This window comes from Halyomorpha halys, unplaced genomic scaffold (genome assembly GCF_000696795.3).
Source record: "Halyomorpha halys isolate HHAL.00 unplaced genomic scaffold, Hhal_1.1 Scaffold675.1, whole genome shotgun sequence".
NCBI lineage: Eukaryota > Metazoa > Arthropoda > Insecta > Hemiptera > Pentatomidae > Halyomorpha > Halyomorpha halys.
The window spans coordinates 186,461-212,369 of record NW_027111983.1 but is presented as its reverse complement, the minus strand read 5'-3'; the positions used below and the strand labels follow the sequence as shown (position 1 = coordinate 212,369).

General features: G+C 29.3%; 1 protein-coding gene across 1 annotated transcript in view; it reads left to right on the top strand.

Annotated features, from left to right (window-relative positions):
- LOC106685265 (visual system homeobox 2) overlaps positions 1–25,644 on the top strand; it is a 167,404-nt gene extending 141,760 nt beyond the window's left edge. The window contains exons 5-7 of the mRNA XM_067049897.1: positions 11,181–11,355; positions 19,643–19,678; positions 21,989–25,644. Of these exons, the coding sequence (XP_066905998.1) occupies positions 11,181–11,355; positions 19,643–19,678; positions 21,989–22,266 (489 nt within the window). The 3' untranslated portion in view covers positions 22,267–25,644. The remainder of the gene's footprint in view (positions 1–11,180; positions 11,356–19,642; positions 19,679–21,988) is intronic.
- Positions 25,645–25,909: the final 265 nt, after the last annotated feature.

Here is a 25,909-nt window from a genome sequence, read left to right as displayed (position 1 = left end):
GAACACACACCCGCCATAGAAAAGCAAATAGCCAAAAGCATACCAATTTATGAAAATAATATTGGTTAGACGATAATGTTCATCACGTGACATACTTAGTTTTTACATGCTTTAATGTCGAAAAAGATCTTTGATGACCGACTGTGGAAGGCGTAGGTAGGTAGTATATATTTTACGACCTCCTCTAAATAGAGTATATATGTACTTAAACTTATCATATGTATACTTAAATGAAAGTCCACCATTTCATCTGCGGATTGGAAAAAACAATATTTTCACTAAAAATTTGCTCTTAATAACAAAAATAAGAATGTTGGTCTGAATTAGACATACCATTTTTCATATCTGGGAACATCTAGGATTTCGATTCACTATTATTTGTTTTGGTAGGCGGTTTTATATAAGTTTTATATTTGTTAAAACATTTTTTAACCAATAATTAAAACATATTTAAGAAAGAAAAATGTTTTGTCGAGATCAGTTAAACCATTTAGTAAGTAATGTGTAACAGGAATAAATGTTAAGTTGTAGTAGTACAGATTTAATTTTTTTTTAATATATACATATTAATATTTGATTTTTCTTTTTTTTATTTAATAATTAATTTTTTTTCTCCTATGCACATTTATTCATTGCTTAGAAAGATGGCAAATTCTAATATAACCCAAATATTAATAAACATATTTACTTACTTATTAATAAAAAATATATTTTTATTAGATGGGAAACTGAAGAACAGTGACGGTTATTCCGTAATATATATTGTGCTAGTTACAATGCAATGATGAGAGAACGAGACCCATTTTTTAATCGGACATTGGCTCATTAGAGGGAGATTGGGAGCGTGAACACAAAGTAACTGCGGGGGTCCCATTACACAACCTCGTTTGCTTTTTACCAGAGCTTCGCCGATAGTACTAATAATGTCGTGTGTCCGATAATGGTCAGCCGGGCTCAGGGTTCTCTCAGAGAAAAAAAATCACGTCACAGCAGTGTTTCAAATTTCCCAAATATTATAAATAATCACGTTATAAACAAAAAAAGAATTAATTGTGTAAAATTTTTTTTAGAAAGCAACATTTATGATATTTCCTACTAGCGTAGTCAGCTTACATGAAACTTCAAAAATTTTATTTTTTTTTTTAATTAATTTTAAACTAATAATATTTGTTTTTCGTTCTTAAGTTTCGAACTACCCGTCCATTTTCATCTATAATAATCAATATACTTCAATTACAGACTAAAAGATGACCATTAAACGAATAGTTTGAAGATATAAATGTAAAAGACAAATTATGAAAGGGAGGAAAAAAAAAATACAAGAGCTGCAATGATTAAAGATATGCAAAATTTTAAGTGTGAAGAAAACGAAGGTTGACTATTTTTCAATAAAATTAATAAACTTTTAATATAATAAATTATATACATGAGAACAATTAAAATATAATGAATTGCACTTTGTAACTTTTTTGTTTTTTACAAAGCCCCTATTTGAAAGAAAGTTTTGTTTTTAACAGAGTCTATGTAGTGTGGTTTTGTTATTATCTGAAACGTCATTACATTTTAAAACATGAATGTAGTTTAATTTGATAGTTTTGAGTGAATCTGTGTGATATTTAATGGTTTGAGGCATACCACTAGTAGGAGTTAATGATCATAAAAACTACGTCTAAATCTACGATTATTTACAATATTTACAGACTGTTCAAGTGGCTATAATGTTGTCTGTATTTAAAGTAACTACTATTTTTTTTTTTTTTTTTTTGAAAGCCCCTATTTGAAATAAAGTTTTGAGTTTAACAGATTAGAGTAACTATTTTTAGATAAAATATGTGGAGATGGGCGTATGATCCGAAACGTCGGGAAGGAAATGTTATTAATATAATAAAAAAACAAAATAAAAGGTTGCTAGTCTAGAACATAAAAATCAGAAAAAAATATTAAAAATTATTTAGTAAAGCGGATATAAATTGATGTATTTCTAAAACTAAGCATATAATGATAATATTTTAAAAATTAAATATTGTTATAAAAAAAAAAAAAAGAAAGTAATAAAAATATTTCCATTCAAATAAAATAGATTATTTCTTAGTTAGTATTTCTTATTTACTTAAGTAAGTATGCAAATTATTTTGCTATGTTTAATAATGTTCTCGAGAGTATAAAGTTGGAAGTATTGGACCAATCTATGATAAAGCTACTAAATCGCGGTAAGAGGTCCTGGATACTAAAAGTTATGTATTTTTTGTTTTAATGTAACTGTTACTCTACTGAGAAATAGCGTAACTAATTGATTAGTTTGAAAAACTGTCAGAGTGTAAAAACTGTACATTTCAACAATCTCAAAAGCAATTCTTGGTTGTTTCCATTGTGCAACGAAACAGAAGAGATAATATGATAAATAGATAAAATAAACGAATTTTTTATAAGATGGTCCAAGTTACGTTCAAGAAAGAGAGAAAAATTACAGAAAAAATATTTAATAGAAATTAAGGTTTTGCAAGGATATGTCAGGACTAAATGCGAACAAGAGACCTTTGAAAAATATCCTAATATTGTAACATAACCTTATCATATTTTTAAAAAAATTGTGTCTGGTTTTTATTTAGTCCTGATGAACCCCTACAAAGTGGGGAGAAACTTTGATTTTAATAAATATTTGTTTGTACATTACTTTACTCCCTTCACCCCCGGACTTTCTTACTACAAATAATTACATACGCTCATCTAGTAATCTTCCAATTAACCAATTTTCATTGTTAAAAGTATAATCGATGATATAATTATTTATTAGAACTTAACCTTAGAATTAATTAAATAATAAAAATAAAACAGAGATATTGAAGATACATACTGAACAAACGGTTACCGAGCAAGGCTTCAACTTCCTTCCAACTATAAATAAATATCCCTACAGTTGTAGCTCTATAAAATAATATCTTTTGAGGGAGACTGCCCGCTGGCCATTAGACCGCAGGTACATCCCTTCCACGACAAAGGCCTCTCCGTTTTTCTCTTTTTTTTCCACCCGATTTTCCGGCTCTACAAGCCCGCGTGCAAGTGGGTGGAAATATAAAATGCAGTTTAGGTCAGCTTCTCTTTTTATTTTGAAAAAAAAAGATGAAAAAAACCGGTGCATGGTCGGATAAAATACCGCGTAAAATGTGGCCAGGGCTTACCAAATCAGTCCCTATTCTGCACCATCGTTAATAAACCCAACCGTGTAAAAATTCCAGCTGAGTCCACATGTTTTTATTCCGCTTGGTAAATGCCTTGTTTCGTTATCCTCTTGTTGGCTATTTTTTTTTATTATTTTTTTTTATGGGAATGTAACATTGAGTATTCTGTGAGTGTTATTGCAGTGCTACTAGTACAAAAGCGATTTTTTTTTTTTTTTTTATTGTTTATTGAATATCTATAGAAGTAACTTTAATCTTGTAGCTAAGCAATTGACCAAAGTGCTCATGAGATCACATCTATTTTCACGTACGTAGTGCTACCAAGAATCAAGGTATTGTCCAATGTCTTAGTATTTAGCCTAACAAGTAAATAAACCTCTACTTTGGACCCAAAGAAGCATTAACCAGCTTGTGATGGAATGGTATAGTTATTATTTTTTGTCGAGTTGTTCCGCCTTTCAAAGCGAGCAGGAACCGAAACTTAACAAAACTGAACTATATTAGCCCAAATTATTTCTATCAATTAGTACTTGCATAATTGTTTCTCAAACTGTTATTTGTTTTTGTAACCATAAACCTCAATATAGGGTATCGGGGAGCACGATGGCTCAGTAGTAAGGCACTATGCTACTACAAAGAACCAGGTTCGAAACCCGCTGTGACAGATAATTTTCTGTTACACAGTAGCTCTCATTCACGGGCCCGACTCTTCTGTTGGTTGTAGAGCCCTCCAGGGGTCCGCCCAGGCTCATAATTGGGAAAATTTGGAGGTTGAGTATGATTTTGAAAAAAATTACCTCCTTGTAAAACCGTTGTTCTAAATACAGTGCTTCCCTACAAAGTATCGAACCCATTCATACGACCCTTCAATGGTCGTAGCGATTCATATTATATTACAGGTGATACATATTATATTAACCATCACCCGGTAAGTAATAATTATATTAGACATACTCATGCTAAGCTGATAAATGAACCTCCTTTAAATATAATTTTATTACAGTAGAAGGATACGAAATGAGCATAATAACAATATCAAAGGAAGAAACGAGGATTAGAAAAATACTAAAAACAATATATATATATATTTAATAAAATAATGATATTAGTTTAGTCTTAAGTTGATTAAATTATTTAAATTTTTTCAATTAATCTGATAAGGATATAATAGATGTTTTATTAATTTAAATAATCCATACTTTATTAAATAAATATGGTTAAATGCCATCTTCCAGTGCGATTTTCTATTACTTATCAATTCCTAATCGTATTTTTTTATTTACTATCTATTATTGAAATATTATATCTAAATTTCAACAGTTCAAAGCACATTTCATATACGGATATAATTTATACCAACATTTACCATTTAAAAAATAATCATTATTTTCTGTCAATATTCATCTGAACACCAGTCAACTTTTTAAAGCATTTTTCATCCTCGTAACAATAACACATATCACGTTATATATTTATATATATTATTTCCTTCAAACAAGGTTTAAATTGTAAATTGTACCTAAGTATTCCTTATTTTCAATGGAGAGTACGAAAAAAAAAAGGTTTAAATTCATTATTGATATAAAAAAATTTATTATTAATGTTATTTATCTATTTATTAAAGGAGGTAAGAAGAAGAAAAAAAATAAGGTTTAAATTTTAAATTGAATAGTCACCCCAAGTCTTTAACACTTTCTGAATCAGTTCAATAGTTTTTTCATCATCTACTTATTTGGCATTTAATTATAGTTTTTTAATACAAAAATGGTACTCATAGTTTGTTGTTGGTTTTTAAACTGTTTGTATAATAGCATGCTGCCTTTGCTATGAGTATTATGTATGTAATAATAATTGTATATTAATTGATTCATTTGTTATTTTTTTAAGATAAGAAAAATAGATTGCTGATCATATTTGTTAAAAAAAATAACCTTATTTAATTGATAGATATTACAATCTGCCACACTATTGTGGGCAATAGCTAATAGTGATGAATGATCACATTCATACTAAAATAAAATAAAAGAAGAATGAAAATAAATAAATAAAGGAAAGAAAGAAAAAAGAACATAAAAATAAATAAAATCTCTCTTAAAATAAATAAAAACAGAAGGATAAGGATAATAAAAATAATATAATGTCTAGTCAGCTGAAAATATTAAATGTATTTAACTATACAAAACCCAAAAGTCGCTTCATATAAAGTAGATAAATAAATTAAAATATAGTAAGGAAAAATCAAGACCTTTTTAACGTCTTTTGAAAACCTTAAATACTAATTCTTATATAAATGTAATATTAACATTTTTTGGAGAATTATGTCCCGCGTTTACATAATAAATTCATGAGTTCTTTAGGTGTTATCCAAATATATCGTCACTACAACTTTTGTAAAAATGAACCTCGTCCAACCTTTTCAATTTGATGCGTTCATATGGTAGAGAAGAAAATTTATCATACTTTTTTAGTTTTTATCACCGGTTTTAACTTGTTTACGAAAATCAGATGATCCTCAGCCCCCCATAGGTTTCGTGTAGATTAGTGATTACCTTACAGTTATTGCAGTTTTTGTGATTTTCGAGGAAAAATTGAAGTACCTTGCATTAAATTCGAGGTTTTTTTTAATAAAAACAATGATACTCGTTGATGTATGCGATGATGTGTGCTCTATTGATTGTTATTTGGCAATTTTTTAGAGTAGTAAAAAGTCAAAATGGTCAAGTTCATTAACATTGTACGTAAATAGGACTTATTCATATCAAATGCGGTTTCCATCATAAAGGCAGCAGACCGAAGTTTGCTGGCCACAGCTTTGAGGGAAACGACCACCCTGAGCATCCTCGGGCGAACAGAGACAAGGAGGGAGGGTACAGAGAAGCAGACGTACAGAGGACAAGAGAGGTTGCTGCCCCAATTTGTTATTTTCCGAGCGAGCAGCGGGCAATCACACTAGAACGACTACCAAAGTGTCTAGGAGCGGCTAGTGTTCCCTCGAGCGTGAACCCGAGGGACAAAGGCCCTCATTACGCACGGTCAAGACGCCCGATCATAAACTTATCCGGTTCAAATCTCCTTCCAATTACTTACCCTCTCTGAGGAGATTTTAGTAAAGCTTATGTTCCAACTGGGCGGAACGGATAAAAGAGGTCTTCAGCATTTAATGCTCAGTCATTTCCGAATTATTAATATCTCTGTTAGTTGCCTCGAATTTTGGGTCACCACCCAATTTGCCTAAATAATTAAAATAAATTTTTATTATGAACAACTTTACTGTGGTTGTTTAATTTTATATTGAGCATTATTTTTAAATTATGAACCATCAAACAAAATAAATGAAAATGAAAAACTGATATTTAATTAATTAGTAATTATTATTTTGGTAAAACTGAAAAAATATTTCTATATATTCTCTAGGAATTTAAAACAAATTTTTTTAAAAATTATTTAGGATTGATAGACACTTCCAGAAGTTTCTGCTTCCTGTAGAAACTACCAAGAAGAATAAAAAGTAAAATATTCTTGTATAATTAAAGTAAAAAAAAAAAATGAATTGATTCTTTTTAAACAACGAACTCCGATATTAACAATGATTTAATTTTAAGTAGTGTTTCTGAATACATTTTTTCAACTTATTTATCTACTTTTAATTTTTTTTTTTTTACTTTTTACCTTCGCATTTTAATTAATTTCCATTTTTAATCATTTTAATATTTTCATTTATTCTCGACATCGTATTTTTATTTTTCTAATTATGAGTTAAAGTATCCAAAAGGAACCAATTCATATGATTTCATAGCATTTGGGACAACCTCTTTCATCTCCTGATAATCTAGAACAGTATAAAAAAAACAAAAACATAATAATAAATATATAAAAAAAAAATTATGTCTGCCAATTCTTAAATTTACACTAAAAGCTCAATAAAGGCTATAAATTCCATAAAAAGTATTTACAATTTATTAGAGATTGCGAGGAGGGGGATATAAAATATATGATTTCCCAACTATTTGGACCGAATTTACTTTCCTCCAACATCCGAATATTGCCAGTCCATTCACAAGATTGAACATATTTTTGTCGAATACCCTCACTATTTACCAACAGTAAGCAGAATAAGACTGAACCCAAATTTTAGGAAGCTCTAACCGATGAGGAAGCTCAAGTCACATTGGCATTTAAATTTTTAAGGACGCACGTCGCCTCCTTTCCAAATTATAGCCTTTGTTTGGTTTTAATTTTAAGTTTTTATTTTATTATGATTATTATTAACTTATAACTCTTTTATTTTTATTATTTTTAAGTGTGCGCTAGTAAATGTGCGTTTGTTTTTTTTTTACGATTAATTTCTGATATAATATACTGTTAGAATAATTAATTTGAATATTTGATCATGAATTTCGCAGTTTGAAGTAAATTTTCTAATCACAAACTTCTCAATTTAATGGGGGAATAAGCGATCAGGTCAAACGCACCATATCCTCTCCACGGATATTTCCATGCAACGTATTTGTTCAAGTTTGATGAAGTCACATAGGATGGATTTAGTATCTTGCCTCAGATCAGAGAATTAGTACAAAATCATATTAAAAATTTACAATCAAATAAAATTTTCTTATCACCACATTATTTTGGTGATAAATTTCAATATACTGAAGGATATCCTGGGACAAGTAGGAGTACACAAGATTATACGCCTTTAAATCAAGTTAGCCCTAATTCCTATCCGATGGTGGATATAACTACAGATGACTGATGAGGTTGTAATTCACCATTATTCCATTATGTTGTGTAATTTAACTGGGGCGAGGGTGTCTCCTGCGGTAACGATGAGATAGGACACGTGGCCTCGCACGTGGCTCGCCGCCTGTCAAACTGATTACGTTCAAGTTTTGTTACTGTCGTCGACGCTGTCTGTATTCCTTGTCTCTTTGTCATCTTTACAATAATGGATATGTTTAAACAATTAATTCTTGAGGGAGGGTGAGGAAAATGACAGTTTTTCTATTTTATTTTTAGTAATCCCAGTAACATGAAACATTATGTTATAACATTTTAAAATTATACTTATGCCATTACATTACAAGTTTAATATTTAATATTTTTATTTTTATTTTAAATTATGAAGGTTTCGGTAGATCTAGTGCTCTTAGCATTAATGAAAAAAATATATGTAAAACAAAACATGTAGGGAGAGAAAAAGATTTGCCTAAATTTGTTAGGCAAAATAAAGATAGGTTATATATGGTTCGGATGACAAATGTATAAATGAATGAAGGTAGGTAATTTTTTTTTTTACTCCTAATTTATTTATTTTTAAAACACATACAAATATACACAATAAAAGCTAGGTAGACTAAAAAATAATTGAGATAAAGAAATGGAGGGATATAATAGTCTGGGAGAGGAATGGATTTCATAGCAATCTTCTAGGATGTTTTTTTGAAACTTAGGTTCAGGAAATGATATGTTTTAGTGCGAAATCATTGAATAGAAAAAAATATTTTGTTTAATTAATAATAATATAATTAATTTAATATTATTTTTAAATATCAATATAAAATTAATCTTTAACATAAATATTAAATTCAATTAATAATATTAATTAATCTAAAAATGAAAAAAAAACTTTTAAACCACATTCTTTAATATAAAAGTATAATATAATAATAAATACATCACAGTTGTATTCTATACGTATATCTTCCACACTTCTGTAACGTTTCGGCCATTTCAATTGCCATTTTCAAACATTCTCGTTTTCACCCCAGTCAAAATACTAAAAATTGTTTTCAAATGTGCAGCTTAAAATTCTGATTATTCCCTGCTGTTTTTCTTTGTAAGCCTAATCTGGTTTAAATAGTTTTTCCCATTTTTTAAAATAATATTTTATAATCAAAAATAAATCCCACTAAAAAGATAACAAAAATAAATTAATTTATTTTTTTTCCTTAGTTTTTATTTATAGTTTCATAAAATGATTGATATAAATACAAAATTTTTTAAATGAAACGGAGAAAAAAAAATCTTTACTTTGTGTAAGATCTATACTACATTATTTTGTTGAATACGTAAGTTTCAATAAAATAATAACATATAAGCTACTAACCATTATAAAGAAATTAAGTATTTCCAGGATCTAGAATATAGCAATTATAAATGGTTATGAAATGCTTAGTGGAGCTTAATCCTGAGGATAATTTTTGACCATTTTAGTTTTTATAACCTACCAAGGCCTGGAGCTTATTTGATTAATTTTTTTTACACTAAAATATACAATCTTCCTCCCTTCTTTTTTTTTTTTTAAATTTAAGAGTACTTTACATCGGGCTATCTCCTTGGTATAATCTCATCAGCTGAACAGGGTCCCTTGAACTGCAGACCCTGAAACTTGAACCTTAAGAGCTTCCAACGGATACGAAGCTCTCTAATCATACTTAGGCCGCAATCCACTAAGACACTTGGCCCTCGACCAATAGAAAACGTGCAGTGGCTGTCAGAGAGTGTAAGAGCAGCGCTGATTGGATCCCCTGATGGATTACATTCCAATTGTAGGCGACTAATGAACCAACTGCCTTAGGGTCCGGTCTAATCTGCAACAGCTCACTTACGCCAATCCCTTGTTGCCTGCTGACTGGACAAAGGATGTGGTGAGCTGGACTGGCTGCAGCAATCCTCGATTGAGAGATATCTCAATTATTTTGATTAGTTTATCTGTTACAAACATTCCACTTTTATTGTCTGGAACCTGTGAACAAACAGTTATCAAAGTTAAAAAAAAAACAGATTTCTAATTGAAATTATTACTCAATTCCATTATACGTTAAAAATAAAAACTTAGTAGATGAGACTTCGGACGCGAGAATGATTTCAATGTATCTAATTTTTGGTGATACTTGTTCGAAAAATATTTGAACTAAGTCCCAGTGTCAATGCGCCACGCCGTTGGAGCCTAATAAAATAAACATTTTTATTAAATAATATAGCAATTTTTAACATTATTGTTTTTCACATTTTATTTGTATGGTTTTAAAGATTATTGTATATTGATCGATTTTTTTTCTTTAGTGCAAAATCAGAAAACTAAGATCTAGTTAAGCAGGCCAAAAAAAAGTTTTTTAGAAAAAGGCAAGTCAGATACGTTTTTAGCGTCCTTTTAAAAACTAGAATAAACTTTTTTTGAAATTTTGGTAATCGATTTCTTGGAGTAACTTTCTTTATTTGAAACCACAATCTCTCTCTTAATAGGATTCCCTTACAAAATCTAAAATGTACTATAGTTCAGAAGACTACCAGTCTGAATTTCCAATTCAGCTTCCGAAAGGTTCTGGTAACTTTGGGTTTGGACGAAATTCTGAAGAGTTATGAAGATTTACGAGGACAATATTCATAAAAAAAATTGTAACTTTTTAATTTTAATGAAAACTCGTATCATAGGTTTCTAAGAGGCACTAATGTCGAATTTTATTTAATTTTTCCTAAAAAAACAAAACAATGTATATTTGTGTTTGGGCTACTTTACGTGAAGTTTCTTCTGATTTGTATTTTAACTCATTTAGATCAGATATTTAAACACATTTAATACAATCCACATTTTTTTTTCTTATGTTATACAAAAATAAATCGATTTATATACAATAATCTTTAAAAGCAAAGACACAAAAAATAAGATAAAAAAAAAATTACGAGGCCTTGGATACGTGTCTAATATTTTTCGGCTTATTGTCACCGGAACATTTTTTTTTATTGAAATAGGTGTTCCCAAGCCTATACGCTTCCCTTACTAGGCCAACAAACCACATACTCCTATTTACATAAATTCATCAAGACCTATGTGGAGTCATCCAATAAGACACAGTTTCGCAAAATTCAAAGTGTCATTATAAAACTCTTATTACGATAGCCAAAGGGCTTAAGAATTACGTTGTTCATTAGTTTTTATTAGATTGTTTTTTGCTCTTTTTTTTTATTGAATAAACCTGAAAATAGCGCGATGTGTCGCAGGTCTGGTTCCAGAACAGAAGGGCGAAGTGGAGGAAGACAGAGAAATGCTGGGGCCGATCTACCATCATGGCGGAGTACGGGCTCTACGGCGCGATGGTTCGGCATTCCCTACCGCTACCAGAGACCATCCTCAAGAGTGCCAAGGAGAACGAGTGCGTGGCGCCCTGGCTACTTGGTGAGTTACCATCTCTAATGTGTCTGTCTTTTGACATGTACCTTCTTGTAATAGTAGAATATTTAAAAACATATATATTGTTAATTGTAAAATTCACTTATTTTCAACAGTTACTCTGCCTTTTTTCTCCACAAATTAATTTTTTTCTCTCTAATATTTCGTGGATGCATTCCAGATGTCTTCAACGGAGACTTTTAAATATGTCTCCTGAAACGTGTGAACGAAATATCAGATAGAAGATAAATATAATCCCAGATGAAAAAAGACAAATTGATTTATATAAATATCTAAGTTAAGTTTTCCATTAAATTTTTCGTAATCTTTAAACTATTTTAGTTCTAAAAAAACAATTTCAGTTAAAACTATTCAATTTTTTCTAATTCCAATGAAATAGCATTTATTCTATCAAGAAAATAAACATTTATCTAAAATTATCGATCGATCATTAGATGGAAATGTACCCATGCAGTAAAATATTTTAATTGTTTGCTAATCTGTATATACATGTTTTTGGAGTTTAATTAATGTTTTTAAATAGAAACAAAACGATATACTATAAAATATTAATGGTAAAAATTAAGCAACAATGATCAACACCATAGTTCAAATTTAAATTTAATAGCTTTTTTGTATATACTTAATTGGCATTAATACCCTTTATTAACATAAGACTCGTAACATTGACAATTATTCATCTTATATTTCGGAATCGTGGATAAAATAAATAAGTGAACTTCAATGTTGACAATAAAAATTAAAAAAATTAATTTATATGTATATTTTCTGGTTCCATCTCAGATTACGGATCAATTAAATCAAACATTAATATTTTCTGATAAACTGTGAAGTAAAAAGAAAAAAAAACACCCTTTCATATCTAAAGAAAATTATGTTCGCAATATCTTGAGTAGAGATTATATTATATTAGCAATCAGGAGTACAGAGTGTACACACTACTTTCCAAAAGTGTTCATGAATACTTAATACTTTTGTATTCGTTACTAGAAAATGATGATGAGTAATATTTACACTTTTATTCAAACACATGAGTACATTCGCTGACATGAAAATGTTATTGTCTTTGAGTTAAAAATTTCTGAGTTCTTAAATTGAAGTGAAATTCTTGGAAAAATAATTGCACTCCCTTCCAAACAAAATACAACAAATACAAAATATTGCCCCGACGTCGCCCTGTATTTTACCTCTAAAATGAATTCCATAATCAATTTTAAAATTTGTTAAATTCCCTATTAGTTGCATATTTAACATGTTGGAAGCTTGGTACAGGGGCGTAAAACATTAGTTATTCCTGTTGTTTTGCGTTATTTATTACATGTTTGTGTACTTTGGTGTGTATGATAACAATTGAAATTTTAGATATATCTTAATTTTTTTTGTTTTGTTTTTTGGTGATATTTCTATAAAACATTTTATGTTAAAATCACTTGATTTTTAGTTTCACGCCTTTTCCAATTTTAGCAACTTTTTTAATGCTCCTCGATTTAATTGTTTGTTTTTAACTAAGTTCAACTTCTTGGTTTAAATAAATATTTCAAAGTTAATACAGGGTCGTCGCTAAATAGGGGTTTAGCGGGTAGAGACTTTCCTATCCCAGTATAAGACTAATCATACCAAGATGAAACCCAAGCTGGAGCGATTCACATCGTGTAGACTGCACAACTTGCTCACTTCACCGCAACTCTTCAAATATACAAGGCCATCATCCGACTAACTCTGCTTCGTGGTGCACCACTGATGAGATAGCTCTAAAAGACCACTCTGAACAGACTATAGAGCTTCTAGGGAGATTCGTCAGAGAAACTACGCTTCAAAGGGCTAAGAACAGTGTTATCAGAGAACAGCTCCAACTCCCCACTATGCCGAAGTTCATAGGCCGACGGCACATCAAACTCTGTGAAGGGTTGAAGGCCTGCTGTAACCATCTGTTCCGTGAGATCGTCCCTCCACCAAGACCTGGAGAGGCAGAGTATTATCCCCTTAATCGACGTCCTCGATGAGGGAAGGGCTTTGGACTCTGCTGTCTAAAGTCCTCTACACCCAAACCTAACGTGTAGTAACCGTGTAAACGGTTCCTTTAATCCACTGACGTAAGCATATTTCAAAATACTTCATTGGACCCTGCAATTGACCTTATAATGCCACTGGACAATCGAAGGGAAAATGTCAACATAAGTATGCATATTCCATTCTCCATACAATATGTATGTATTTATTAATTTATTATTGTTCAGGAGGGTATGGAAAAAAGGGGGATTTAGCGGGGTTAGTTGGCCTGGAAGGAATTTCTTCTTTTATTTTTTTATGTTACGATCTCCTGTTGTGAGATTGTGTCATGTCGTACATCGGCCAATATACTCGCTATAAACGTCTGTTTTAAAAGTAAGATACGTAAAACTACCCTAAGGTGGATAGGGAGGATTTTATAACATTTCTTATCACACCATTTATAAAATTATGAACAGAACATTTATATATATATATATATATTGTGACAGGTCGTACATCGAACAATACTACTAATGTGGTTGATGTATGAAATTCATTACTTCACAATTTACACATCTCCCTCCTCCGCTTCCTAGTGATTCCTTCACTAAAGCAGAGAGATGAAGCATCATTTGCACAAAATTATTACAATTTTAAACTACATAAATTTAAAAGGATAAATTTGCGTCGGCCAGTTGCCATAAATTAGACAGTGTTTGACGTACAGAAAATGACTGAATTGGAAAACCCGGGTATTGATGCTTAGGAAAGTACCAAGGATCTCTCCCGAGTGATAATTATCAGGCCAAACTTGAATCCAACTGCTTAAGGAACGAGAGACCGAGAAAATTCTACCATAATAAGAAGTAAATGAGACTCTCTTCGAACTGAAGGAAAGAATTCGCAATTGTGTTCCTCTACTAAGAATATAAATACCAAAAGTATTCATGATTAATAATTACGAACTATGTACTTGTTACTTGTGAATACAGATTGGAATGAATAACGAAAGTATTCATAAGTAACGAGTACCGAGAAGATAAAAAAAAATTCTTGGCGTCGGTTAATTCCAAGATGATGTTAATTCAGATGAGGACTAATTAAGTTTCCCTCTGAGTCTTGAGCACTCTCCTGAGCTGTCTACACTAGATGGATCTCGGCGTATCCGCCTTCCGTGAGAATCACATCAATTCCTCATTTCTCCCCTGATCCTAAACTTTCCTGTTCTCATATGTCAAAGCATTCCATTGCTCACGAAATGGTTTTGGTCCTCTGCAAGGTCTGAAGGCAAATTTGTTCACTTTCACTCCTGACTGAAAACTGATGAAACCAGGTCAAGAAAATGGTCACTTCAAACTTAAATGGGCGCTGATGACCTCAGGGTTATACGCCCTAAAGCCCCAACCGACCACAACTTCACATTTACTTACAATCAGACACTCATATCAATCTTTGTCACGTTTATGTACATTTTTCCCTTTGACGATGTTTTGAAACGTATAGACAGTCCAATATCAGGTTTCGTAACTTGAAAATCTTTTTAATACCCCCCCCCCGAATTCAACTCGATTAAGACCCTGATAATGTTAAATGATGTTTTATTGTATGACTCTGGGCCTTCAAGCAATATTTTTTATATATTACTATCGGAGCAGCTGTGATGTTATTCTTTCCCTTTGATGCCTTCTTGCCCAGAAGTAATAAGGAACTTAGAAGATTTTAGATCGCACAAAATGGATATTTGAAAATGATTTTGACTCACAGCATTGTTCATAATAGATATCATTATAACTTCATTGATGAAATTACTAACTCCTATTTTTTAAGATTATTGGCTCATTGGTGCTAATAAATCCAAGAACCTGGGTTCCAATCAGGCTGTAACAGATAAATATTTTCTGTTTCACTGTAGCTGTGAGTCAGCCCTGTGGGTTCATGATCCCTCCGGGGTCCACCCAGGCACATAAAGTGGGTACCCTTATTTGGTAAAAATCTGACAGCCGAGTAGGATTCAGACCAAATCAACTCCTTGCACAACCGTTGGTTTAATATCAGTACTTCCTTACAATTTATTGCACCCTTGACTCTTAATGGGTTGTAGCGATACAGATTTAATAGTTTAAACTTTTTAAGAGATATTCTATCTAGCTAATCTGATTAATAAGAATTAATGCATTAACTAAAGAACAAATATCTTTGTTAGTGTGTTAATTGGAGCATTCCAAAAACCTTCCACCATCTCAAGCATCATTCATCAATTCAATAAAGCAAATTCATAAACTGTTAAAGTGAGATAGGATATCTCTGTTATAAGTGAGTTGAACAACATTGTCTGGTTAGTTATACATATTTGAGAGACTTAGGGCTTTGTATTTGGGAAACATTTAATAAAAATCCTGTTTATCAGTACATTAAATCATATGTAGTTAAAGAACATGATAAGGATCCATGAATCAAAAAGTAAAGAGTAGTATTATTTTTTTTTAATTTGTTCAAGTAAACTGTATTATTGAAGTTTTTGGTGCTAAAAGGAGATTGAATTAAAAGATGGACACGAAATATTTTGGAAGAGTGGTTCCTCATGTATAATTCCAATAAGAAGAGCCTTGTTGAAAACCTGCAGGATGGGTCTAAACCATGGCCATTAATAAATAGTCAATAATAATAAATGGTCATTAATAATATTTCTTAATTATTTCTATTGACCACAACCCTGACCATCTCCACCCCAAAAAGTAATTCTTGTGTTTTGCACGAGATATGTGTGAACCCGAAGCATACGTTCTTATGCCATCTTACGTTAGTTTTTACTACCATTATTCTTTATTTACTGTAAAAGTATTTTTGGCTCGGAGCAATACAAATTAATGTCCAAATCCTAAATTAAGAAAAATATAATAGAATTGAAGGTTTTCAGAAAAGAAAATGGGCAAAAGTTTGGTCTTTGATGGACAGTCTTTTGATAAAATAAAATAGAAATCCTTTTTAGATGGACATTGGTTTTTGTAGCCCAAAGTCAAAGATACACTTCCTCACTTTTTCAAGTTTTAAATAAAATAAATATTTTCAATGATGAACTTTCTTCTTTTTTTTTTGTATTAAAATGTTTTTGAAAGTAGATAGAACAATCTAGAAAAAAAGATGGTTTAAAGGAACCCCAACAATCCAAATGATCTGAAATTAAATTTTTGACTAAAATACTGTTCTCAGTAACCCAGCTGAAGAGGGGCGGGGGGAGGTTCCACGAATTAAAAAAAGAGATTTTCCACTTCCCATCTTTTCGAAATAAAAAAATATATATCCTTATTCTTATCTGTAAACTAAAAATTAAAATGTTGCTTATAAAAGGTCGAGTAAAAATATGTTTCAATTCTATGTTAATAAAACTCTCAATTATTCAATATTGAAAAAAAAAGTCTTGGAGAATTTGGCATAGTATGCTCAATTAATCTTAATTTTGCGAAAACGTCAAAATATTGTTTGAAATTGTTTAACATTTTCCCTATAGAGGCCGTAAACCACCGTTAGGACTGGGTTATTTAAAAGTATATCCTTGTACTCCACTCTCCTCCTAGCCTAGCCTCTTCACTGTCTTAGTACTTGCTATTTGCCTAACATTAACTTGAAAAAAAAAATTAGTTTTACACTAACCATAATAGTTAAGATTCAGAATAATCATTCTCGGGACAACTTTAAATTATGACACTCTGAATTAGTCCCTATGGTCAAAAGAAAACTGGCATTATATAAAGTGAATGGTTATTATAAATTCTTCATTAATCCTTTCCTTTAATAAAAAAAAATAGTTGGCATTTTATTACAATATTTCCGGAGGCCTTAAATATTAGAAGAGCAGTTTATGTCGGAAGGTCGGGTCGTTTTAACTTTTCAGTTTTATATTTTCACAACAAACGAAGAGAGAGAGAAAAAAAGAAATTACGTTCCCAAACGTTCTAATCGGAAACCGCTGGCGGTTATGGACATAAAAAGGTAAAAAACCCTCCCGACTGTCCTGGAAAACAAGTAAATATCCGTGTAGATTGCTTTGTTTGTCGGCGGAAAAAAGGGAGTCATATATCAGAAAGCAATCCGAACGGGGAGCATAAATCGAGGGAGCGAATGCTAACTGGATAAGGGCCGTAATTGGCGGGGCAGCCACACATCATCATTAGTGGGGGGCTGAACCAAAATGGCCGGCGCCCCTCCTCCCCTCGCTTTTTTATTATCACTACTGGTCTAGGGGCTAATGAGGCACCGCCCCCTTGCCCCCACCCCTTTCTTAATCTTACCCTCTCTGGGTCTTGTTTGCTTCTGTAGGCACTCATGTAACAGGGTTCCTTCATCGGGGCTACTTATTGTATTATTGTACAACACTGAGGGAGATTAGATGGCTGCTGTTACATAGGATCCCATTAATTTATTAATTAATTTCGGTAATGGTATGCTTAATAAAGGCTCTTGACGTAATAGAAATCGATTAGAAACGTAGTCTGTGTTTATACTGATTGCTTTACGTCACTGTCTGTAGTGAAAGATTATCGATTGATAAAACAAAAAAGTTTAGGCAATAATTTATAGAATCTGTACGGAAGTAAAAAAAAAAAATAATATTCAAATATTCTTAGTCTGTTTCTAAAAAAACTGTACATGTTACGGAAAACAAAGTAGTGCAAAAACTATTTAAACATACGATGGAAAGACATAGTGCATTGAAAACTGTTTTTTTTCATTCTACAGCGAAATAATCGACCAATTCCCTAACGATTCAGCCAATCTGAGAAAAATGAAACACTTGAAACAGTTTTATTTTTTATCTCAAGTTAAGAATTAGCATGATTTTCCCACCAAAAACATTATTTTCTAGAAAATATTAAAGAAAACTAATTTCATAGATTTGTATATAACTAAAATGGTGTCAGATTTTGATCCAATACACCAAAACTCATTTATATTGAAAATAATATATTTTTATTATTTAAGATAATATATCGTTAAAAAAATTGTTTAAAGGGACTCAAAATTTTTAAAGTTTGGTTTGAAGCCCTGTTTCCCAATATTCTTCTTAGAATATATATTCGTAACCAAAATTTTGAGAAATCATAGGGGTAAATTTCGAATCAGAACTGAAAGATATGACAAGGATATAAGAAAGGCAATGGATGATATAGTCAGATGTGTTAACTATAAATAGTACATGGTTAGATAAAGCCTATATTACACTTTTTAAGAGAATTTTTATTTAAAATAAACATTTATGTGTATGTATGTATTGCATGATATGCATGTAATTGCTGTGATATTCTTACAAAACACTAATAATATTATATTAAAAAAATTAGAAAATCAATTAAAATAAACTGTGTCAGAATTTGTGAATTAAATTTACTATTACATGACGTGTTTAAAATGTTTCAATCATAGAAGAATAGTTAGAAAATGTTAAAAACTATTTTTGACGTTTATTTTACAAATAATCTTGAACTAATGAATAATTTAAATTTTTATATTGTTAATTTCACTTATTATATCAGATTTGTGAAATTACCGACATTTTTTATCATTCACTAAAATCTTGTCAAGGTTTTGATTTCAAATATTCGACTGACCAATATTTGAATGGAACTCAACACCAAAATATAATATACTTTTCACTGTTACTTAGAATATTATAATTAAAATATTTTAAAAAAGTGCGATAGTAAACTTAACATAAAAATCAATACGTCAGAAGATGGATACGTTAATTAAAATTTTATATTTTTTTATTTTGAATTTATTTATTGATATTTATAACTGTATTAAAAATATATACAAGTAAATTTGATGTTAGTTATACAATGACATGATACAGACATGTGAAGAATCAATCCATTCATAGAACTCCATGAATTAAAATTAATAATTAAATTATCATCATAATTACATTTAAAAATGTATTCATTAATTACGGTAATAGGGTTCGAAGTGTTCATATATTTCCAAATTTTAATAAATAATTTGAGGTTACTGAATGCTACTAATGGACTTACATTAACTATAAAAATAGGCTAAAGTAGATACAATAAATAATATTAAATCACAATATAAATAAATTATATAATAGAATGAATGAATTAAATAGATAAATTGATTATACTTTGCAAAACATTTGTTACTAAATTTTCTCCATGTTGAGCATTGATCCTGGCTTGATGAGGAGATAATTTAGAAAATGGAAGCGATAAACAAAAAACTGACCTCAATAATTTTGTCTCTTTTTTGCATGTCCTGCTCCGACCAGCTACCAGGTCTTACATCGATGACGGGGTAGAAAACGGTATGTAATAAATCGGTTTTTCAAATTTTTAAACCCTTAATTGGCCATTACTTAGTTACCTTACCTTAATTAAAATAATCTAATTAATAAAGATATTTTAAAAAATAATTTGATTAAATCATTAATATATTTTTTTATCAAATTACCACCAATAAAAAAGTTTGGAACCCTCCGTATGCCCCTTAAAACCCTTCGGTATTATCTAATTATTTCAAATATTAAATAAAAATATTGAATGCTACAAAATTATTTAAAATAAAAATATAAATATAATGTCGGAAATTTATGAATTTCTTATTTTTTTTCCTAATATTTCAATTCCTATTATTAATTGGGTGCTTTAGTTTGAGCCACTTTAATTTATAATAAACTATTTTTATCATACCTTTATTTAGTTATAAAAATATAAAAATAAAATGTTACGAAACTAATAAAATATGAACGTTATTAATTTATTTCCAAATTGTACTATGTTAGTGCCTGATATACTTCATACTTGATGTATTTCAAATTAAAATTCACAATAATACATAAAAATTACATGCACATACAAAATTATTTGCTAAGAATTTCTATTTCTTGGTTTGAATTGATATTTTTGAAGATATTTGTAGTTAATCGAAAATACTTAAAATTTTCGAAGAATTAAAGGGAAGTCTATATCAGTTCTTTGCTTCGTTCAGAAGTAGTATCCGAAAAATTTAAATTAAGAAACAAATTTTGAAAATAATTGTAAACGGACTTAATTTTTGAAGTAGTTAATGAATTTAACTAGTAATATTAAGATCAGGGAGTAGAAAAAAAAATCATATATTAATTATCAATCAATAATAGATTGATGTAATTAAAAGATTTTTTTTCTACTCTCTAATCTTAATATAACTACTTTGAATATTTATACTTACTTATACTTACTCGTTCCCTGTATTTTTCCATGATCTAAGAATAATTCGTAATTCGCCTTGAAATTTTCAGACAATTTCATTAAAGTTTTAGATATTTTTTTTTTTTATCATTCTTAGGCTTTTATAATTTCATGAAAGTTTTAAATATTAAATACTGATACAACTAAAACACCAGAAAACATTATTCAAATGTTATCATTCACATAAATGCATGAAAATGACCCGAGGGAATGTTAAATATTCCTGAAAAAACCTATAAATAAATATTTAAAAAATCTTTAGATCAAATTTTGACCTCGTTATTTACTAAAATTTAAATATTTATTCAACATACAAATGAAAATATTTCTAAATCAATCAATTATTTGTAATTACAAATAATTATATTCTCCAAGTATAGACAGTTTTATAATTTTACTTTTTACTTAGTAATATGATTTTATGATTTAAGACAGTATGAAGCCTAATATGCAAAAAGTATTTAACCAAATTTTTCTTCTGCTTATAAGCTATATCGAAATATTTTTGCAACGATATCAATATTCGATAATGATATACAATAATATTAATTCGTGGGTATTGATGTGAAATGAAACGTGTTAAAAAAATTACCGATATAGTTTATAAGCTACAATTTTAGAAAAATATTGGCTGATTCATTCTTGTATATGTGGGTTCAAAAAACATTGAAAATAAATAAGGAATAAAAATAACATATTACACACTCTTAACTATTAAAAAGATTTTATTTATAATTGTGTATCAGTAAAATTTTATAATGAGGTTTAAGATGAACACAATAAAAGTTATTAAAAATACACGATAAAAAAAAAAAATTGAATATAAAAACATGTTAAGAAATAATGATTGTATTTCACAAGTTATTATTGTAGTAATGTTTCCCAGTAATATTTTAGAAAAAAATAATTGAGGTTCTCGATCGTAAAACTTGTTATCTGACAAAATGAAAACTTTTAGAAGGTTAAATTGTTTGTTCGTAACAAAATTTTATTTTCAAGCAGCTTTATTTTTTTTTTTGAAAAATTAATGTCTTAAAGATTCTTCCAAAAATGTTTCTAAAGAATCCGATGATACCAAAAAATATAATTCATAATAAATGTCAGATACCATATTTTATGACGGATTGTCTCAATTATTCAAAATCATTTGTTTGAAGTACAAAATATATAAAAATGTCCAAGTACATTGTTTTTTTTTATTAAATTGTTGATATTGGAAACTTTTCATAGCTTGGTAGTTCGTGTTAAGATAATTTTGATTTTTAAAAATAAAAAATTTTATTTTTTACAATCGAAACTAATAATATTGTTGATCTAATATTTATTTTATTTGTGTGACGCATTTAGATTTTTTTTAAATATTTTTTTTTTATTTTTTGTTGCAGGCATGCACCGAAAATCCATCGAGGCAGCAGACACGCTGAAAGATGACACGAACTCCCAGTCAAGCGTCAAGGACGAAGAGGAAAACGCCTCCGGTGAGAAGAAGATCCCGAGGGAAGAGCAAGAAGAGTTCAGGAATAACAGTATAGCGTGCCTGAGGGCGAAAGCCCAAGAGCACAACAAGATGCTGGGCCTGGGGGAGCCGATGATGCAGGGTATTCGGCTACAAGCGACGGACACCAACGGGAACACTGTCCCGACGGAGCAACACATGTACTAATTTGTCGGGGGGTGTCTTCGGAGTGTTGGGACTTGGAGGCTCGAGGATCAGTTTGAGTGTCTTGTGGATGATAAAGGATGACCGAACCAATCTTCAAAAAGGGATTCGTGGAATGACTCAATTCTTAGTCGTGGGTTTTCAAAATTTAACAAAAAAAAACACAAAAGATGAATGCAAAACATTATTTTATAAATTATTACAGGCTTTCAATGATTAATGAGAATATTGTTATATCAGAAAACCTCGAAAAGTTAATTTTTTCAAAATAATGATAATATAACTTGTTGAAATTACATCCATAATGTGTTGCTTGATAGGAGGAAGGCAAACCGCTCTTAGTAAACAGCCCCTATAAGAATATGTTATTTTTCAGAATTCACTAAAAATTGCTCTGTTACTTATTTTATTAAAAATTAAAAAAAAAATTAAATAATTAAAGACATGATAATTGTATATCTAGTCCAAACAATTTACTTTGCTGATACGTTCATTTTTCCTAACTCACTGATCAATCACTCAGTGAAAAGAGTTATTTGAATCAGCTATTGAACACAATTTTCATATCTATAACAACTACAAAAGAACAATTGTCGTACTATTCTAAACTTTTCACATGGGGGCTTAAAAATAAAAACATAATTACATACATAATAGGCTAAATTTAAAGGAAAAATTATGATAAGTTTATTTTACAAAGTTAGCATATGCCTGATGGTGCTTTACATGTTTGATTTAAGTTATTCCCATCATTTGACATTTAAAAAAAAAATTAATTAGAACGGAAACTAGAGTTTTGTTTATTAGATCTTTTAGCGCTAAACTACATGCATATATTTATACACCTAGAGAAGATCTAAATTTTAAATTTTTGAGTGAGCAGTTTCAAGTTTTAAAGTTTAAAGTTTTGTTCCATTAAAAAAACTTTTTCATACAACCGTAGATAGAAAATGTTAAAGTAAGTCAAACTGGCAATTTATTCAATGCAGAAAAGTTAAACAATATTTTTTTAGATTATCAATATTATTTAAAACAATAATAAGAATAAACGATGCAAATATCATAGGAATAATACGAGATAAACTGTTAGCTCAGTAAAGATTATATAGAAATAAAACACTTATCGCCAACAATCTCATCAATCATTGAAAACCATGTAAATTTGAAATCTCTTAAACCAAAAAATAAATAAATAGACAAATCGAAGAGGAAATCCACTTCAGACTTCAGCAATCACCAAAATTAAAATGTGTTGAGAGATATGCTCAAATAGAATGCTTCAAAGTCTCTGTTGTATATCTGATGTAAATATTTTTGAAATTATTTAGTTTATAGACCTTTATTCTCTTGAATAAACAATGAATTTTTGTATCTGATTGTAAGACTGCGTGTTTCTTTTTATTATAATAATAAATTTGAAATTTAATCAATTAATGGGACAGTACAATAAGACACCGCTTCAAATATGCCCTTCATTTTTTCTTCATTATTATATTTCAACAATTTTATTAATATAGATATATAGTATTACAATTTTTTTTATTATTATGAAACTGTTTTTTAAAAATAATAATCATTAATTTACGTGTTAACATCAAGGCAACGAAACGGGTTGTGATGTTCGCTAATAAAACAGTGAATCTGAACCCCTCAATAATTTATCAAATTATGTATTCATAAATAAGCGTAGAGCGATAGATTATTGAGCTCTCACGTGATTGCTATTCAAGAATGAGTTGACTTTTGTTATTAAATATTAGAAGAATAGACGCCTATTTTAATACAATTTAAAATGGATAAAATATTTAATACTGACAAATGCTTATGATTGGTAGAGTACATCTGTATTATGCCTTAGCCACATTTAAAATAAAAATATATAATCTAGTTCTTTTAAAATGAAACTGTAAACTTAGTCAAGAACTGAAATATCGATTGTGATCTCAGTATAAATGAACATCGATAAAAGTTCGAGATGAATACCTCGAATTATCCACGAATGTTTGCAACGAAATGAACTTCAAGAACTGAATGTCAGATATTGATCGAAGGCTCAAGGTTTTGAATCATCAACGAAGAAGAATCTACGAAAATTTCAAAAGAATTGATAGAGTGACATCAGATTCTTTTAAAAATTAAAAAAAAAAAATCTTTTTACAATTATTAATTTTTGTTTATTTAAATAAATGTCTAAATTAAAAAAAAAAAATATGAATCTGTACAAATAATGCAGTCCTGATGTGATTGTATTTCTAATTTATGAATTTTGTAAATAAACTATGTATTATTTTAATTATATAAATAGATATTTAAGGGTGGGTCTTGAAGGGTATTTAATATTTGTGCTATTATATACATATTATAAATATATATATAAATATTTCGGTGATATGTAAATTATGTGTGCAATACCTATTGGCTCATGACATAGGGCCTGTATGTATAGAGAAAAGTGTATATTCATATAGTGAAATAGTATGTAAATAGTCAAACCATATGTTTATTATATATATTTTAGAGTCCAGGAAAATGTTTTTCTCGATCAACAACGATTCATTTATTTCTTTCTGTAACTTTTGTACGATTTTGTAAAGGGTACGTTGGGATTCTTAATTACTTCAAGGGTGCTTTATGTTGTTATGTAAAATGGTGGTGCTTTTTTCTATTTATTTTTTAGAAATTACTATTTTGGTCGTGATTATTTTTATTTAAAATTATTTTTAATGTTTCACTATTAAATTTATTTCCAATATAATTATAAAAAATAAATAAATAAATAAATTTAAAAAAAAAAAGAAAGAAATAATTTTGGCATCAGACAATGGTTATTTCATATAATTATTTAGTTCATTGTGCAATAATCTTTCAAGTTCAGTTCGTAATTTGATCTGTATAAAAAATGTAAATTATTAGTAACTCACTAATTATATTTGTTTATGTGATTTATATGTTATTTGTTGAATTACCACTTTTCCTCATTATGTAGAAAATCATCCATTATTTCTTTATGTACTTAAGATATCTGTATGAACGGAGATGCTCATGTAACGCTTTGATATTGCGTTTTTAAAAATATTGTAATCGAATGTAAATTCAAAAGTTTTATCTGAAGCCTTTTTTTTTATTTATATTAATTTAGTTTTTGTAAAAGTATTTCTTTATTGTATAAATATAGTGAGCTTACTGTACATACTCAGTTTTAGGCGAGAATGATGTATTATAAATATATATATATATATATTTCGTAATTGGGATGCAGCCCTTTCTTGCCATGTCTTTTGGTAAAAAAAAAAATGTAAAACCCCAATATAATGTATTGTATATGTCAAAATAGATGTTTACCAGATGGGACAAAAATTAATAAAACTATTTAAAATTCAACTTTTATAAATTTATTCCCTACCCATTAGTTTTCACATATTCTTTTATTTTTTTAAAGTGATATTTTATAAATTAGATATGACGCAATTAGGTGGCGTAACTGGCCACTATTCAGTCTGAGTATCTTTTTTCTTTTAAGCGAATATTATTTCTGAAAATCATACTCTCTCTGCATCAGTGCATTTTAAGGCATTCATTACAAAGGCTATTGTAATTATTCAGGTTTTTGTTAGTAGTAATTATATTTCTTTTTAATAACTAAAAT